This window comes from Pezoporus flaviventris, unplaced genomic scaffold (assembly GCF_033815535.1).
Source record: "Pezoporus flaviventris isolate CSIRO_AGI_PZ_B2104156 unplaced genomic scaffold, CSIRO_AGI_Pfla_v1 ptg000002l, whole genome shotgun sequence".
Classification (NCBI taxonomy): Eukaryota; Metazoa; Chordata; class Aves; order Psittaciformes; family Psittacidae; genus Pezoporus; species Pezoporus flaviventris.
In genome coordinates, this window is record NW_026892550.1 from 52,854,194 (window position 1) to 52,872,366 (window position 18,173).

Genomic DNA, 18,173 nt, shown 5'->3' on the forward strand with positions numbered 1-18,173 from the left:
AAAAATGCAGGAGAATAAGCTATGAACACAAATATATTATTATTTAAAGAAATCTACACAAGTAACCAATCCCCTTTTTCTACCCCAGGAATATTTCCGCCACCTGGTAAAACCTGTTGTGGATCAACTGCACTGGAATGATGTTGGAGGTCATTTGGAGAGGTTAAACAAGATTTTTTTTCCCCTTCTCATGTTATTAAGGGTTTTATTCCTCATATTATTGATGGATTTTAAGAACACTGAGAAGTAGGAAAATCCCCCTCTCTCTCTCTTTTAAAGGCTCCTTCGTACGTCTGTTCTAGACTTTGCCTGCAGTATGGGTGACACAGAATCTTTGAACAATGCTTCTCAACTATTTGATCAATGGCTACAAGGACAAATGTGAGTGATCACAGGTTTTGTTGCTGGTGAAGAACACAGGATGTGACTTAGTCACAGAACTCAAGCAAGAAAGGGGGAAGAATATTCAGGTATTGTCTCTTTATTTTAGTATTCCTGCAAATCTCCGACTCCTAGTATACCGGTATGGGATGCAGAACTCAGGCAATGAGACATCGTGGAATTACATGTTTGAGAAATACCAAGAAACTACATTAGCTCAAGAAAAAGAAAAGCTGCTCTATGGCCTGGCATCAGTAAAGAACATCACCCTTTTGGACAGGTGATTTAAACACACCAAGATTTTTCTTCCCCTACAGAAACAGCTGGTCACTGTTTGCTTATTCCCCTCTCCTCTCTCCTGTGCTGTCAGTTTTTTCAGATTACAGCATGAGGAATGCAACACATTTTCAAGACCAGTTACCTAACACCTACCCTCCCTCCCCGCAAGATTGTACTGTAAGAGAAAAAAGCCTTGCTCCTTTAGTGGAAAGATATTGAATACGTGGTAGTTTCTTCACACATTCAACAGCTTTCAGCTTTTCAAGCAGTGCCTTCGTCCTGTATAATTTTAGCTGCCTAATAATAAAAATTAGTTGTCTATGTTTCCTTTGTAAGCAGTGAAAGGAGGCAGGACCTCCAGAGTACTGGTTATTCGAGAGGAGGAAAGGGACTTTATTGTTGCTTGGCTACACAAACAGGCTGGACTATTGACTGAACCAATCTTGTTTTCACTATTTTACTAAAGTACAGGAATAATAATGGTTTTCTCACTGTTTTTGAGAAACCTAGAGACATAAACCCTATTTATTTTCTAAAGAAATGCCTAACTGCTTAGATTTCTCTCAATACAATTATCTCTTGACCCAGTTTTCAACTTACATTTTAGATCGGTGTACTTCACCTTTAAAATACTGTAGGCAAAAATAATAACCCTGCCTGGAAATTGGATGTAGACTGTGGTGACAAATACTTGAGAAATATACACATTATTTCTCATCATCATCAATTAAGTCTACAAGTGTTAATTTACACTTGGTTTCTGTGCTCTTTCTGATTTTTATGAAATTTCCCTTAGGTATCTGAAATATATTTACAACACCAGCCTCATCAAAAGCCAAGATGCATTCACAGTCCTGAGATACATCTCATATAACACCTACGGGAAAACAATGACCTGGGACTGGATACGACTTAACTGGGAGTACTTAGTCGACAGGTATACTAATGAACTCACTGAAAACTTTGTCTACATCCATCTATCTATCTTGTTATATGCCATGCTTTTTCTATGTTTTCACTATACAGCTGTAATCAATGGCTCTTGAATAATGAAAACTGAGGGCATATTTAACATAATCCTATCCACCTGCTACAAAAAAAGTTCTTTGCTGTTAACTTGAAAACAGTTCATTCCCTAAATGATCACTACCCAAAAATGGTAATTGAAAAGTACAGAAAGGATATAGATATATGATTACTGGCTGGAAATCAGTCAGTCATGTCTCTGTTTTTTCTATTGGTATCATAACAAGAAGACTGTATAGATTTTTTTTAACTTCTGGTGGTAACAACGAGGAGCAGATGTGCAGACGAGCAGTGGCAGTAACAGGAAACCTTTTAACTTTGCTCCTCCCTATTTGAGTGACTTCTTTCTCCTTCCTTCTCCTTTCTAAGTGCTTGAAAAGGGCACAGAAGCAAAGCACACCTGCAAGCCTAGAGCTGTGAACTGAACAGCGTTTGTCAGCAATACACTTGATTTCCAGTATGAGACAAAAGTCACTAATTAAAAGGTTAAAAAATCCCCCAATAGAGATCACTCCATTAGTAAATCTATTTGAGAACAGCACAGATATTGTATAGAGGTATCAGTTTTCAAGTATTTTAAAAACAGCTGAAATCTGAGTGCATCTGTTTTATCATACCACAGTTAGAAATTTAAGCTTCAGATAATTACTTGTGCCTTTTTTTTTAAAATAGTTTTGCATAAAGCTCCATTTATTAAATTATTTTTCTAGATTCACTATCAATGACAGATACCTTGGTCGAATAGTGACTATCACCCAAACTTTCCACACTGAGCTCCAGCTTTGGCAGGTATGGTGACAGCACTTCTACCGGGTTTAAGTCAATATCTTTAACAATCTACTGTCCAGGGAACTTGAATTCTGTTCTCTAAATGTGTAAAGCAGAATGAGTTACCGCAAAACTATCCCAGTGCTACTAGAGTGAGCTTAAATATCTCTCCCTGCCAAAACTGCCCTCAACCAGATTGCTGCAAAAAGCCATTTGCCCAATGTTTGCTTCATGTCAATTATTTTTCTCTTTTCCAGATGGAAAATTTCTTTGAGAAATATCCTAATGCTGGGGCAGGAGAATCACCCAGGAGTCAGTCAATTGAACAGGTGAAGAACAACATTGAATGGCTAAAAGTAAACAAGGAGGAAATACAAATGTGGCTAGAAGAACAGCTAGGCCCTTAAAGTTTTACTCTGTTAAAAATACCAGGCACTCATTCTGGGCACTCAGATCATCAGAGATATTTAGCAATGTGGGTTTCTCACTTAGGTACCTTAGAGGACCAAGGCGTAATATTTTTTCTACAAACACTTGGGAGACCACTGCCAGAGCAACATTTCTGAAGTTGGTGAGCAGGAATAGCTTTATATTCTGAGAGGTGAATTTGCCTGAACAAACAAGACAAACATTTAAAGTTACTCAAGGCAGAAGTGATGGCAGAACTGGAGTACTCACTGATCAAGCTGGTCTCACTCCTTCCTCACACCACTCTGAAAGCTACTTCTTGGTTGACACAGAACCAACATAGTAAACTCAGGGATTCCTTTCCACATGAACCTCACAGGAGATTTCTCCTGAAGGAAAGGGTATTAAGCAGTAATTTTAACATTATCTGAAAATCATCTCCTATATTCATAGCTGTTAAAAAATCTCCATTTGGGATTTAGCTTTGCATTCTGATACTACAGAAAGGCCATTTAAGCTTCCCTCTCCATTGATTTTTGAAGTTTAACTGCTAGTGCATAAGGGATCAATATTATCAGCTTCTTTTTCAATATTACTAGTTGGGATTCTGTAGCTTGGAGGAGGGGTTGTCTTGGTTATTTTTGTCTTATTTCTAAATCTTCTGAAAAGAAGAGCTTGTGGCAGCCGTTACTGCAAACAAGACATATGGTACTTACTGTCTCTTATGTAAAAAATAAAATTTAAAACTCTACCTGGAAATCTCAGTCTGTTTCTAATAAAGTGCTAAATCTGCCTGGCATATAGAAAAGCAGCTGTTGCATAGCCCAGATGTGCTGTACATACACCTTCAGTGGCTTTTGAGAGGGAATCTATTATCTCCTCTGAGAAAACACTAAAAGAAATGTCAAATTCAAGTAGAGGGGCAGATGAGTCCCACTGCTGCAATTCAGCCTACTACAGAAGTATAGGCAGCAAATAAACAACTCTTGGTCCCAAGTCCTTCTGCCACTATGATGCTGGAGAAGGCAATGGGGCCACTGCCTGCCCTCCCAGGCTGAGAGATGGGATGTCTTGAAGCTACCAGGTTTCCATGCACTGTGTCCTGACACTGTACAAGAAGCAAACATGAGCATCAGCCCCATCATCCTTACCTTCTCCCAGGTCTTGTAGGGGAAAAGGCGCAGCAGAAGGGAGCCAGTCCTGCTCCAGATGCCCTGGGAGCAGGACCACCGAGCATCTCACAGCAGGTAGCCCTGGGAGAGATTAGGCACAGCTGTTGGGAAATTCTGCAGCTAGATGAGAGGACAGAAGCATGGAAAAGCACTTTCCTTCTTTCTGCAATGCTATTCAAAGAGAAAGCTAGAGACATTGAGGAGATGGCTCTAATGTACAGAATTCCCAGGGTACAGGCTCTGCCTGCCTCTGGACCTTGATACAGCACAGAGAAGCTTATAAAGTTCCAGATGGAAACACTTTACCCTGTTCTCCCAAGAGATTCAGGGCTGGAACTGTTTTGGACCTCTCCCTAGACACCCAAACAGCTGCAACAAGCCCAGACAAATCTGGTGACCAAGTCAGATGTTCTGTTTTGGGCTATATTTTGTATTTCTGCTGGAAACAGTTTTGATAATTCAGGGATGTTTTCCTTACAGTGAGCAGGCTGGGGATGCACAAAAAGTTGGGAGGGGACACATTTGGTACAGCTGACCCCAACTGACCCAAGAGATATTCCATACCATACAACATCATAAAAGCTGAGGGGAAAAGAAGGAAGAGGGGGGTGTCATTTGGAATTACAGGGTTTTGTCTTCCCATATAACCATTACATGTGATGTAGCCCTGCTTTCCTGGAGATGACTGAACACCTGCCTGCCAATGGGAAGTGGGAATAAATTCCTTGTTTTGTTTTGCTTGAGTGCATGGCTTTTCTTCCCCTGTTAAACTCAACCCATGAGTTTTCTCACTTTTACCCTTCCAGTTCTCTTCCCTATCCCACTAGGAGGGAGTGAGCTAGGGGCTGTGTGAGGCTTAGTTGCCAGATGGGGTTAAATTATGTCAAAGATACATGTCAAAGGAAAATGTCAGTCATTTGCCTCCTGCAAACAAACCATGACAGGATTTTGACTAACAGTGGTAACAACTTGCTACAAATACCAGCTGATCTTTAAGGTAAAGAGGTGGCAAGAGGCCAGGCAGTTTCTTTAAGTTTTCCTTCTGGCTCCAATTCACACAGAGAGGACAGTGAAAACCCCTCACCCAAACTCCCAGCAGCTCAACACATGGGGAGCAGACTGTCCTCAGGCAGCTGCCTGCTCAGTAGGACATATGCCAACTCACCCTTCACAATTTTACAGTTTTGATGAGTGAATTGAAGGAGCAGAAGCCAAAACCTCCTTTCTTGGTTTCAAGGTCACAAACTGGTTTGGGAGGATCACACTGCAGTACTATCAGCATGTTTTTAACACTGGGACTATCCAACAGGATGATCTGCTCAGAAAAAATTTCTGTGCTCTGCTGATGCTGTATGTTTTAATTGAAAGTTTTTAACTCCAGCTGGCCACGATGTGCAACAATGCAAAACTGATGTGAAGATGTTCAAGCAACAGCTCAGTCAGTTTCTCTTTCAGAAAAGATTTAATGAAATTTGGCAGAAAGAACTGATTTTCTAACTATTCATACACTTCTGTCACAATGTGCTGTAGAAAGAAGATGAGTACTATGGGAATGATACAAAATTAAGCAGTTACTTTAAGACATTTCTATCTTTTGTTACATGTAGCCCTTACTGCCACTGTGTGGGATCAGGCTAGCCAGCATTATCAGCTACAGTAGTAGGCTTTCATCAAGGCTTTCATCAAGGAAAATATAACAAGTAATGAAGATTTTCTAAGGTGCTGGAAAGCTATAGCAAAAACAGCTTTCATCCGAATCACACAGACATGCCACTGTTCAAGACAAAGCACATATTAGTAGCATTGTGTATCGCTGTAGTAGAAAAAATTTAAAAGGTCAATCAGAGAGAGACAACAGAAAAATACCACTAAGGCAAAGAGAAACCAAGAAGCCTAGGGCAAGCCTGAACAAATACTGAGCTCATGATCCTGAGTGAATGGAGAAGTGGATTTAAAGAGTAAAAGAAGCAATTGCTGCTTGCCATTTGATTCTCACTCTGTTCAGGGAGATGGGACCACGTGCAAGCTTTTGCGTCTGAGCCACACTGGATCAGAGAGACATTTGGCTGGTGCCTGGAACTTCTGTTATTACGGAAAGGTTAGCTGAACTTCTACACTGATTTTAAGTGGGTAGGTGAACATGGAAGTGTATTCAAAAGCCCTAGAAGGTAACTGCTTTTATGGTAGGTTAAATGTTCTGTCAATTTTAAATAATGTTCTCTAGATTATGTAGTGCTCTTGCTACCTTTAAACAGCTCATGGAGAATGTACAGTATGGCATGTGCCTCTTTCAGACTGTTTGTCCTAGATGGATAACAAATCTGGTACATGCTAAATCTTTCAGTCAGGAACTAGTGCATTTACAAATGGTCTGTGATAAGCTTAAGAATGCCAATTTGAAACTGAACCCAAAGAAATGTGAACTGTTTTAAAAAGAGATAATTTTCCCTCGGTCATTCGATCAGCAAGGAAGGAATTTCCACTGATAAAGCCAAGTGAGGGAGTGCAGACCCAGCTGGCCCCTTAGATCCACACAGCTTTTTGAGGCTCTGCTGCTCCTACTGTACCACAGAAAAAGCTATTGCATGCAGTGAGGTAGAGAAACACTTTGAGAAATCGAAGCGAGATGCGGTGGAGTTAAAGAGGGGCCAATTGTGACTGTTGCAGTGTTGCCTTACACTAGCTCTGTAAATCCTTCTCATATCAGCTACAGCTGTGCGTCCCATAGAGCCTGAGCCCATGGGCCCCAGGAGGCTGTAAGCCTGATAGGTATGAAAACGCTTTATCTTGATGATTCAGGTAAAGAAACAACTGAAAACATTGTATTACTGCACAGAACCAAAAAAAAATGAATAGCAGCAATGCAAATACTAAGGCATCTACAACTCCCCAAATGAGTCAGTTTCTAAAACAGCAGTTAAGATTGCTACAAAGTATGCAGACATAAAAAAAAAAAAAAAGAAAAAAACAAACCCCCACAAAAAATATACATATGGTATGTCTCACTGTCAAAAGAGAATATAATTAGAAAGTATTCCTCCAGTCTTCCCACAATGACCAGTGCCATTTCTTGGCTACCATCATTTTGGGTCACGGCATCTTCCAACAGCTTTTGGGACTCAAGGTAAAAGGGAAAAAGCTAGCTTGTAACAGGCACAGGAGAGACTACCTGAACAGGGTCAGAAGGATAGGACTTTCTCCTGTTGCTGTATTGTTATAGCAGTACCATACTGCCAGAATAAAACTTCATCTTGTGCTATATGTAACAAGTTATGAAAGTTAGTCAAACAAGGTTGTCTTTGCTTTCCTGAATATTTAGGCAGAAGCCAGCTGACCTGGAGGTATTCCAACTTCCCGTTCACACTTACGGCAGCTAAATGTATGCCTGTATTTGGAAAACTGGTACAAGAAAGATAAACCTACATGAGACTAAGGAAATGCTTTCCAGCTCACAGGTACTACAGTGGTTCATACAGCTGCCCAGATGAGCTTTCCAAGATGAGCTTCAGAAAACCAAACAAATTCTTTATAAAAGCATCAGAAATGCATTTGGTTCAGATAAGTCTGAGAGTTTTCTGACTTCCCAGTGTATATTTCTAAGAGTTGTGAGAGAAGAGCAAATCCTGAAAAATATGACCATGACATAGTATCTGAGAGACACTGTTCTTAAGCAGCACCCACTATTTGTTCCAGTAATCCCTCACCTGCAGAAAACTTTTCCATGTCAATCCTTGCTTCTTCATGAGTTGACATCCAGAAATTGCTACCAAATAGACATTTGCTTGCTGGTGTTTTAATGATGCTGAAACAATGTGTATGAATGGTCTCAAGAACCAGGAGGTCAGGGAAAAGAGATCCAGGCACAAGAGAGGACTGGAGCCTAACTCTTCAAAAGGAAGGCTTGTGACACAGGGTCATTGTTCTTAGTAAATAACAAAAGTTAATTTGAAATGGATGTTGCAGCTATATACGTGATATCCACTATGCAACCTTCACCCTAGCTTAGAATCATAGAATCATAGAATATTTAGGGTTGGAAAGGACCTTAAGATCATCTAGTTCCAACCCCCCTGCCATGGGCAGGGACACCTCACATTAAACCATGCCACCTAAGACTTTGTCCAGCCTGGCCTTGAGCACCACCAGGGACAGAGCATTCACAACCTCCCTGGGCAACCCATTCCAGTGCCTCACCACCCTAACGGTAAAGAACATCCTCCTTATATCCAATCTAAACTTCCCCTGTTTAAGTTTTAACCCATTACCCCTTGTCCTGTCACTACAGTCTCTAATGAATAGTCCATCCCCAGCATCCCTATAGGCCCCCTTCAAACATTGGAAGGCTGCTATGAGGTCTCCACACAGCCTTCTCTTCTCCAGGCTGAACAGCCCCAACTTTCTCAAGCCTATTTTCATACAGGAGCTGCTCCAGCTCCCTGATCACCCTCATGGCCCTCCTCTGGACTTGTTCCAACAGTTCCATGTCCTTTTGATGTTGAGGACACCAGAACTGCACACAATACTCCAAGTGAGGTCTCACGAGAGCAGAGTAGAGGGGCAAGATCACCTCCTTTGACCTGCAGGTCACGCTCCTTTTGATGCAGCCCAGGATACGGTTGGCTTTCTGGGCTCCGAGCGCACACTGAAGACAGCTCATGTTCCGTTTCTCATCGACCAACACCCCCAAGTCCTTCTCCACAGGACTGCTCTGAATCTGTTCTCTGCCCAGCCTTGCTTAAATCATCATTGTTAGTTTTCGTTTGCAGATGGATGAAAGATGGCTGGAAAGATATCCTTTCCAGCCCTCTTGAATTTCTTGTTTGCAGCAAACAAGAGACTGGTCACTGTATGATTTCTTCGAAGGAGTGCACAGATCATGAGGTTCTGTCATTCCAGAGTCCCCATTCTGTACTGCCTGCTGTCAAACACATTCATGTACTAGAGGTCAGAGAAGAAACCTCTCCAAGAGCAGAAGCCAGAGCAAAAATTATGCAATGCTAGGGCAAAAAAAGATGTTAAGCCATAGGTCAGGTTCTTATGAGCCAAAAGAGTTGCTGCAGCAGTCTAAGAAGCAGATTTTCCAGATGTATGTTGGGCAGCCAAAACTTGATTTGATCCATTTATTTAGCAAGTAGTCACTTTCAGCAAACTGAAATTATAGCCCACCCAGGTTCGTTAAGCATTTTCAGATGGAGAAAATACTATGGACCTGAAGTTACAAAACCACTGATGAAAAGTCATCACCCCCACTTTTTCTTGGGCAAGCAGATCAAGGCTCCATTCTGCCTCCTCCACAGAAATGCATGTGAACTCTTCCACATGACTGTACTGGGCCTCATCTTCCAAATTCTACCATTGTACTTAAATAATAGCCAGACAAATTAGTAACTTTCTAGTTTGGATGCTTTACATGAGCACCTGAGAACATGATCACCAGACCCTTATATTTTATTACTACTTTAAGTAAAGATAGATGTCTTTAATAGAGGCTGGTAATACGCTGAGATCTGCCTTAACAGGCTCTAAGTAACTAGAAATGTAGAGGAGCACCATTGCATAGTACAGTGGTTTGATTGATAGCCTGAAAGGGTAGACATGTGGTTTAAAATTCTCTGCAGCAGAAACAATAATCCACCAAGTCTTCAACCTCCTGCACAAGGTCTCCAACCACTGCACATAAGAGGCATTCCTCTCCTCCAGTGCTCTTGCAAATCCAGCCCTTCTTTTACTTTACCACCTTATGGACTCCAAACCAAAAATCTCAGTCCTGTGAAATGGAACATTTCTGTGTCAGGCGAGACAAGATTTCAGCTTTTCATTTCCTCAGCAGAAAACAAAGCTTCATTCAAGCTGCACAGACTCACTCCCCTCCTCTCTAGTTCTGAAGAAAAGCAAACAAAAAAGTGCCCCCACAGCAAATGCCCCAAAATAACACAACTGTTGGCTTCACATAGGGCTGCTGAGCTCCACACCAGACTGCAACAGAGGAAAGACAAGTTCCAGGCATGAAAGTGAATCAGCACAAACTAGGAGGTGAATGAGAGCAAACTACACCCTCAGGTATTACCTTAGCCACAAAACAGAAGCATGGTTGCACAATTTGAGAAAGGCTGATGCAAGCAGGGACTGGTTTTAATGAGCACTGAGTCAGTCACCTTGCATTACAAAAACGGAACAGCCAGCAGAGCCAAGAATGCGTAATTAGCATTGAAACAACATGATGGAGGGGAAGGTCAGCTACAACTAAGGTTGGATTGCAGGAGGGGAAACTCAGGTACGATGCCAAACATCATGTCTTTGCTGGCAGTAGAGTGGTCCAGTGAGAAAAGCCAGGGCTAGGATGAAGGACATTATTCATGAAAACATGATGCTATGATAACATGCTGATACGGTGCCTTGTGCTCTGCCCTGACCCCTGGTCAGACTGCTCCCCACATCCCCTATGAATGTCTGCAGATGCATGGCTAGAGGAGAACAGAGAAGGACAATAAATGTTTGACCACCTTTGCATTTTGAAATAACAGAGAACACCTTATTTGGCCAAAACAAGCTGCTCATTCTGATGCTATGGGTGGGTGGGTTTATTCAAGAAAAATACATCTTTGGTGTATCTTCCAGGCTGTCCAAATGAACATAGAAACAATGTGTGGGACAGGGGAATAGAGAGGCAGCTGAGTTGCCAAAAGCAGGTTGACATCCATGCCTTAGTGACACAAACAGCCTGTGTTTTGTTTATTTAAACACACCTGATTCAGATGCTAACAGTTCTGCACAAAGAGTTTTTATTTAAGAGTTCTTTAAAAAATATGGAAAGGATATTTATTATTTTAGCTAGGACTCCTTACACAGGAGATGAATGAAGTTTGTCAAGGACAGGCAGATGGAGAAGATTAAGAACAGAAGACAACAAGCGCCAAAAAAGATTTTACTATGGGAAATGTATTACTTGAAAAACATATGTTAAAGTAAAACATTCTACTATAATTAGGACTTATTGCTCAGATAATTCTTAAAATGTGACTTAAAAATTTGATGCATTTTCTGTGTGCACTAGAAAGAAATGAATATTGGTGGTCTGGGAAATGTGTCTAATCTCAAAGGGTTGTAATAGCTGGAATGATTTCACAGTTAAACGAATGCTTTAGCAATGGAAGCAAATAGGATAACCATGCAGATGCATCATGGTGATTAACTTACTTTCCTCTCGTAAAAGAAAGAAAGAAAGAAAGGAAAGTCTCCTTTATGGGAGATAAGAGTACCTGCAGCGAAGTTTTTCCGGTTTTATTTCTCCACAGTGTATTAAGAGCAGCCTCTAGTGACAGTTGGTAGCCATTACATGTAATTATACAAGCTTTTAACACAGCAAGCATGCTTACGGAAAAACTTCCTTAACTGTTTGCAATACATCTTGCCTTAAAGATCCTATGAACAGCACCAGTCATTAAGCTTTATGCTTCTAAGCATAAAGACTGCTTCTAAGTAACAGTGAGTAAGACTACTTAACCGTGGCAATCATTAAGGCTAAAATTTGTTGGCATGAAAAAAAAACAAAACAATCCAACCCATAAGATAAGCTTCTATGTCACTTTTGAAAATTAAATTTAACCATTTGAGTCACAGAATCATAGCATGGTTTAGGTTGGAAGGGATCTTAAAGATCATCTAGTTCCAGCCCCCATGTCACGGGCAGGATCAGCTTTCACTAGAGCAGGTTACTCAAAGCCCCATCCAACCTGGACTTGGACACTTCTCTGGGCAACTTGCTCCAGTGCCTCAAGACCCTCACAGTGAAGAATTTCTTCCTAATATCGAATCTTGTCCTGTCACTACATGCCCTTGTAAAAAGTCCCTCTCCAGATTTCTTGCAGGTCCCTTTCAGGTACTGGAAGGCTGCTATAAGGTGACTCCAGAGCCTTCTCTTCTTGAGGATGAAGAATCCAGTCTCAGCCTGTCTTCATTTGGAATTGCTCCAACAGGTCCACATCCTTCTTGTATTGGAGGCCCCAGAACTGGATGCAGTATTCCAGGTGGAGTCTCACAAGAGCAGCGGGGCAGGATCACCTCCTTTGACCTGCTCGTCACAATACTTTTGATGCACCCCAGCACACAGTTGGCTTTCTGCACTGTGAGCACACAGTGAAGCTGGCTCATGTTGTTGAGCTTCTCATCAACCAAAACCCCCAAGTCTTTCTCCTCAGGTCTTCTCTCAGACCATTCTCTGCCCAGCCCATAGTTCTGCTTGGGACTGCCCTGACCCAAGCACAGGACCTTGCCCTTGGCCTTGTTGAACTTCATCAGGTTTGCACTGTCCCACCTCACAAGCCTGTCAAGGTTCCTCTGGATGGCATTCCTTCCCTCCAGGGTACCAACCGAACCACACAGCTTGGTGTCATCAGCCAACTTCCTGAGGGCACACTCAATCCCACTGTCCATGCTGCCGACAAAGATGTTAAACAGCATCAGTCCCAACACCAACCCCTAAGGAATGCCACTCACCATCAAAAAATGCTGGAAATGCAAGTTACATTTAAAAAAGCAGTGGGCACTGCTACAGAGGATCAAGAAGCCAGACATTCAGAACTCAAGACAGTTGAGAAGCACTTGCATACAGGCACACTGGACTCTGGTGTGATGGCTATGTTACCTCAAGCAGCTGTTTGGAAATTAAAAGAAATATTACACATGCCTGTTTTCCCAGCAAAATGCAAATTACACATGCCAGTTTTCCCAGCAAAAACAGACATGTGTAATTTGCAACAATCATAAATGCCCATAAACTCCCTTACACTATCCTAAGCCAGGCATTTGTTAGCTTTTTCAACCTATAGCAACTGAGGTATTAAAAAGATATTACCTCTCCTTGCAAACCTGCCTTTCTTTATGAAGACATACACACACACTTGCCCTTTGAGGGGTTGTGGGAACAAGCGTCTACCCGTTACCATGCCAAGTAACTCTCTGTGCTCAGCAGAATGCTGAGGGGCCATGGCAGGACCCGTGCTGCAGACAGAAGAGCTCTTGGCACTGATGGAGGTGTGGCAGGGAACGGCAGGGCCGGTGCTGCAGAACTGCTTCCCCCCAGAGGCAGTTTCCCCCTCAGGCCTACCACTAGCCCACAACAAAGCTCTCAACATTTCCAAAATGGGCTTGTGTTTGGTTTTTTTAATCCATTGCTTTTGGGAGTCATATGTTCTTTTATTCCTCGCTGAAAAGAAGTTAGGAAATATTTGTTTAAGAAACCTTAGTACCTGCCTTTAAGTCATCATCACTTCATTCACAGAAGAAGGAATCATCCACTGGTGCCTGTGGCAGCTGACCTCCTGCAAACATGGGTCTGCTCAGACCTCCAGAGAACTGCACTGGCCACTCAAGCTTTACCTACAGAAAATGTACCTGCGCTCGCGGTCATGGCTGTGTTTGTAGTCTCAGTCATTCAGTGGCACTTTCACGGTGTTAAAAAGGGAGGCTGGAGAGCAAGGGCAAGGCCAGGAAATGGTGTCCTAGGCAGGACAGCAGCCAGGTAGGTGCTGGGGATCTGTCCTGGAAGGGCAGCGCCTGACACAGGCAGTGCAGCCCCTCTCCCTCAGGCAGCCAGGCAGGCAGGACACGAGGAGAAGCTGCCAGAGGGACAAGCCTCCCTGGTGTTGCCGATTACCCACAGGCTATGGAGAGCAGAGCCTCATGCCCAGTGGTGAGGCAGAGGTTGCCCTGACAGAAAGAAGTTTGGAGCACGAGGTATTCTGGCTTGTCTCCTGCCTTTCCTCACACCTGCCTCCTCCAGTGGGGCAGCCTTACTCTCATGCAGATGAGGAGGCTGAGGCCTCTTTCAGGTACTCATGCCATCTGAGCCGACATTTTTCCCTTTTACAGTAAAAAGCCTGTCCCTAAAAGCATGTGTAGGAGCTCTGCCCTGCTGCTGGGCTCTGAATGACAGCTGCATTGGACCTGCACGGCATGGCAGCCTCCTGCAGCTGTTAACCCCAAGGGCGGCCAGGGTAGCTGTGGCTTCACCTCATGCCAGCCATTGGGCACTGAGCTTCCTGCACAGCCCCCAAACACACCACTGCCACAGCTCCCCTCGTGGGCTCTCCCATCAGTGTTGTTCACAGCCCACTCTGCATCCTCACCACAGGTGGATAGTGGTGGTGCTTGGGGACAAGCTCAGCCCAAGGGAAGGGGTGTCCCCTACCAGCACAACATGTCCCAGGCAGTCTGGAGGCCACCATCATGAGGGTGACCTCTCTGAGGGGGCCAGGAGCTGGCCAAGTGTTTGTGTCTTCTCCACAGAGCCGGCAGGGCTGCAAGAGGGAAAAAGAAGAAACACTCTGCCACATACTGTGTGGTCTGCAGCACCCCACCCCCTCTGCACAAGGCTGGCAACACTCAGACCTTGGGCAGGTTGAGTGTCCCCACTGCCGGGGTGTGAGGGGTGGGGGCTGAGGCCACTCTTGTTACAGTCACTCATCAAACGCTAATCCAATCATCCCACTAATGAAATCAGGCTGTGCTGCTAATGAAATCACCCTGCAGCAGCCAGCATTGCTTCTTAGTGCTGCTGCTCTCAGCGTCAGGTTGGCAATGCTGGCAAGTAACCTCTGCCAAGAGCCCCCCAGACCTGCTGGTGGGACAGGCAGCAGGTCCAGCACCAGCCACTATGGCAGGACAACCTCAAGCCCTCCACCAGCAGTAGCCTCTGCCTGGCCCCACAGAGAGCAGGAAGTAGGATGGCTGGTAACAAGACTTCGATTACTGGTTTTCCACTTCTCTGCTGGGACAGTTTTGGTCAGGGAGCTGCTGCCCACATATGCGGGGACAGAAGGCCATTGCCTGCACTGAGACTTCCATGGACAATGGCCTCCTATGGCCGCGTGGCACATGGCTTGGGGAGGGAGGTGATGCTGCAGCACGTGTAGTCACTGCATAGCCAGCTTCAGGGTAATGCTCCTAAGGAGTAGCCGACACAAATTAGCAGAGAGGCATCCCAGGGCTCTAGTCCTTTCCTCTCTAGGAGTTATTCCTGAGTATTCCCAGAGTGGGCCTATTAGTCAAAAAGAGAAAGGGCACCCATTTCCTTATGAACTGCTTTAGTTCTGATACTACCGTGCCAACATGGTACAAGGTGCTGAAATTAATGCTAATGCTGTTTCTTTTTAATGTCTTTTTGCTCAGGAGCCCTTTGAAGACACCACAAAATATGTCATATTATATCTTTTTTACTTTAAAGCCTGCTGGATGTAGAGGAGCACCGTGAAGCATCCAGCTCATGTTTGGTGTGAGGTCTACCTGTAATTAGATATTGGGTTTTTTTGTCAAACAACATGGAGCTGAAAGAAATGAAGGAGATAGTGATAACAGTACTGTTTGTATGAAACCTATTCATAGCAAAGGCTTTAGCATTCTGCAAGCTAGCATGCTTCTCCAAAGGTCTGCTGGTTAATTGGCGTGTTGTTTAAGGGAAGGTTTTAATGGCATAGGAGGCATAAGCCTTTGTAAATAATATTATCTTAAATGCAGAAGGCCTTATCATGCACTTCTTGCTCAGGCAAGCCTCCTTGAGATCATCTAGAGTTTTTATTGAGTAAAGAAAGCAGAATCAAATCCGTAATGAGCAAACCACTTAATCGAGTGGTACAGAAAAACACATTCAAGCAGTTTTCAGTCACATCTGCTAGACATCAGTACTGCTGTGATCTCACTAGAGGGAGCAATTTATTTTGAAATATTGGTCAATATTAGCTCAGCGCTTAGCCAGGCCACTAGTGGGTCAAAATTAAGAAGGCTTTCTGAAGCAAATACACATTTTAAGATAAAAAGACAAAGGGAATAGAGAAAAGAAAAGACAGCACTGCTTAAAAATCCTGACTTCTGAAACAATTACTTGTAAACAGAAAAAGGAATCTATGTGACATATGGAGATAATTTTTATGTTGTTTTTCCTGCTGAAACATCTACAGTAGAGATTTTGCCCCTGTTTCCAGTAGAGGTTCCTTTTTTCCAGAGATTGTAAATCATTTTGGTTGGCCCTTGATGTGAAATTTTGCTTTTATTTTAAAACATAGATAAAGCTATTCTTTTCTTTATCATAGGCTGTAAAAGGGAATAAATTCCCAGATGCATCGAGATTCTTAGAAATACTGCTAGCACTCAGGCTCTGTCAACATTTCCACCTTAAATCATTATTTAATGTTGAGTCATAAACACCTTTCTGTAAACATTTATTTAGTTCCTACAAGGTCTCCCCTCTAAAGGGGTGGGGGAGGGTGTTGCTTAAAAAAAAACAGTGTTTTAAAATATTTTTAATGATATCTTTAAAAGCTGTGTTCTAATTCTGTCATGGTTCAATACTGTCCTTATTCAAATCTATATCGGGATAAGTTTGTTCTGGACTTGTACTGTGCCTGGCACAGTAAGGTTCTCAGAGACCCAAGGCACTGCAGTGAAAGCAAATAATACAAATTTAATACTAACTGTATTTATGCAGTCTGACCCTGAGCACCACTTAGCTCCCACGTTTTGCCATCTAACTCAGCTACATCTTGATTCTGTGTTGGGGAGAAATATGGAAATGCAATACCTCTGCTTTGCCCTCTGCCTAATCTGGAGGGAGGAAAGGGGATATGTGGGCTAGGAGGGGGCCAGAGTGACTTCCACAAGGTATGGTAATATGGAGCACCCCTGTCCCACAGGCAAAATACAGCCACCAGGAGTTAATCCCTCCTCACAAAGCTGAAATGATCAGCTTTGTGCATCTTTGTGAGTGCAGAAACTAGCTCTTTGTTTCATGTGCTCAGCAAAGAGTTGCTGGATGCAAAGTGACCGAGTCTGTTTGTTCCAGTGGGTTTTGGATACAGACTTTAGAGGTTCTAAATCTGCCATCTGGTCCACTAAAGAGGGGCCTTCTCTCTCCATGGAGCACTAAATGTGTCATATAATTTGCAGAAAGGGAGCTGAAAAGGTCTGAATGTTATTAAGCAAGATAACATCACTGTCCCCCATGATATGTATTAGACCAAAGATATCGTTATCTGCAGAAATTGTCAGAATCACAGTCATGTTGGGTGACAATGTTGGCTCTGTGCTTTATACAAACAAAAATCAGGTTTTGCTTTCCAGATCTGACCTAACAGAGGACAGATTACACCCATATCCTCACTGTAATTTCAGGAGGCTGGATGGAGGTATGTGCTCCATACGCAGACTACACGGCTCTGTCCGCGTGCTGGTACAGAAAGCATAGTGTTATGTTTAAGAAAGCCATGCCTGCGATACAGCAAGATCCACCTGGATCTAAGTACCATTTATCACAGGGCAAGAAACTGAAACAGAGCCTGAGGAAGGGAAGAGGAGAAGAAGAGACGTGCAATTTTCATGTCTATCACAGCCTGGAATATCAGCCTTTCTTTTTCTGCAGCTGCTGACTTTTCCTGCTGCTGCTGCTGACATTTTACTGTCAAGAAAATCAAATCTCAATTTTTGCTAGAAGATCGTAAAAGAATAGCAAGCACAAGCAAGTGCAGATTTAGGTCTACTACCCTCAAACATGATTGAATAGTGGAAGAAAATAACTTTCTGTAGTTTTAACTTCTACTAATCCACCAGGTTTTTTATTTTTGTTTCCAGACTGAGATTTTCTAGTAATACTTTATGCAAAAAAAAAAAAAAAAAAAAATCAGGTTCTGGTTTATTCTACTTGCCTTACTTTATATATGAATGGAGATTTAGTAGATGTGGTGTGAGGCAAGAAGGAAACAAAATCTGACAGACCAAGAGAACGTGACTAATAACCAGTTCATACAGAAAGTCTTTTTGTTAACACCGATGTAACTCCTTCATTGAGCGAGCAGGCAAAAATCTGTTTGGTTCTTTCAGCAAAGTACTGAAGCATAAGATGAACTTTAACTAAGGAAATAATGTCACTGACTGAGTTCATATAAATACACCCAGTGTTAGAAATCATAAAATATTTGCAAGCTCATTTAATTGCTGAGGGATCTCCCACTGCTTTGAGAAAATTTCTCGAAAGAAAATTGTAAATACTAAAGGAGATTTAAAAAATTAAACTAACGGGTACAAATTGCCTTCCTGTGCCTCCCCTCCAGCTTAGAATCATGGCTGGTGACACCTGCCTCTGTATGTGTA

The 18,173-nt window shown here is 42.8% G+C and overlaps 1 protein-coding gene across 1 annotated transcript in view; it reads left to right on the forward strand.

Annotated features, from left to right (window-relative positions):
* The window catches only part of ENPEP (glutamyl aminopeptidase), a 36,007-nt gene extending 31,235 nt beyond the window's left edge, over positions 1-4,772 (forward strand). Inside the window, exons 15-20 of the mRNA XM_061478638.1 lie at positions 89-162; positions 280-381; positions 491-661; positions 1,457-1,597; positions 2,397-2,475; positions 2,712-4,772. Of these exons, the coding sequence (XP_061334622.1) occupies positions 89-162; positions 280-381; positions 491-661; positions 1,457-1,597; positions 2,397-2,475; positions 2,712-2,861 (717 nt within the window). The 3' untranslated portion in view covers positions 2,862-4,772. The remainder of the gene's footprint in view (positions 1-88; positions 163-279; positions 382-490; positions 662-1,456; positions 1,598-2,396; positions 2,476-2,711) is intronic.
* Positions 4,773-18,173: the final 13,401 nt, after the last annotated feature.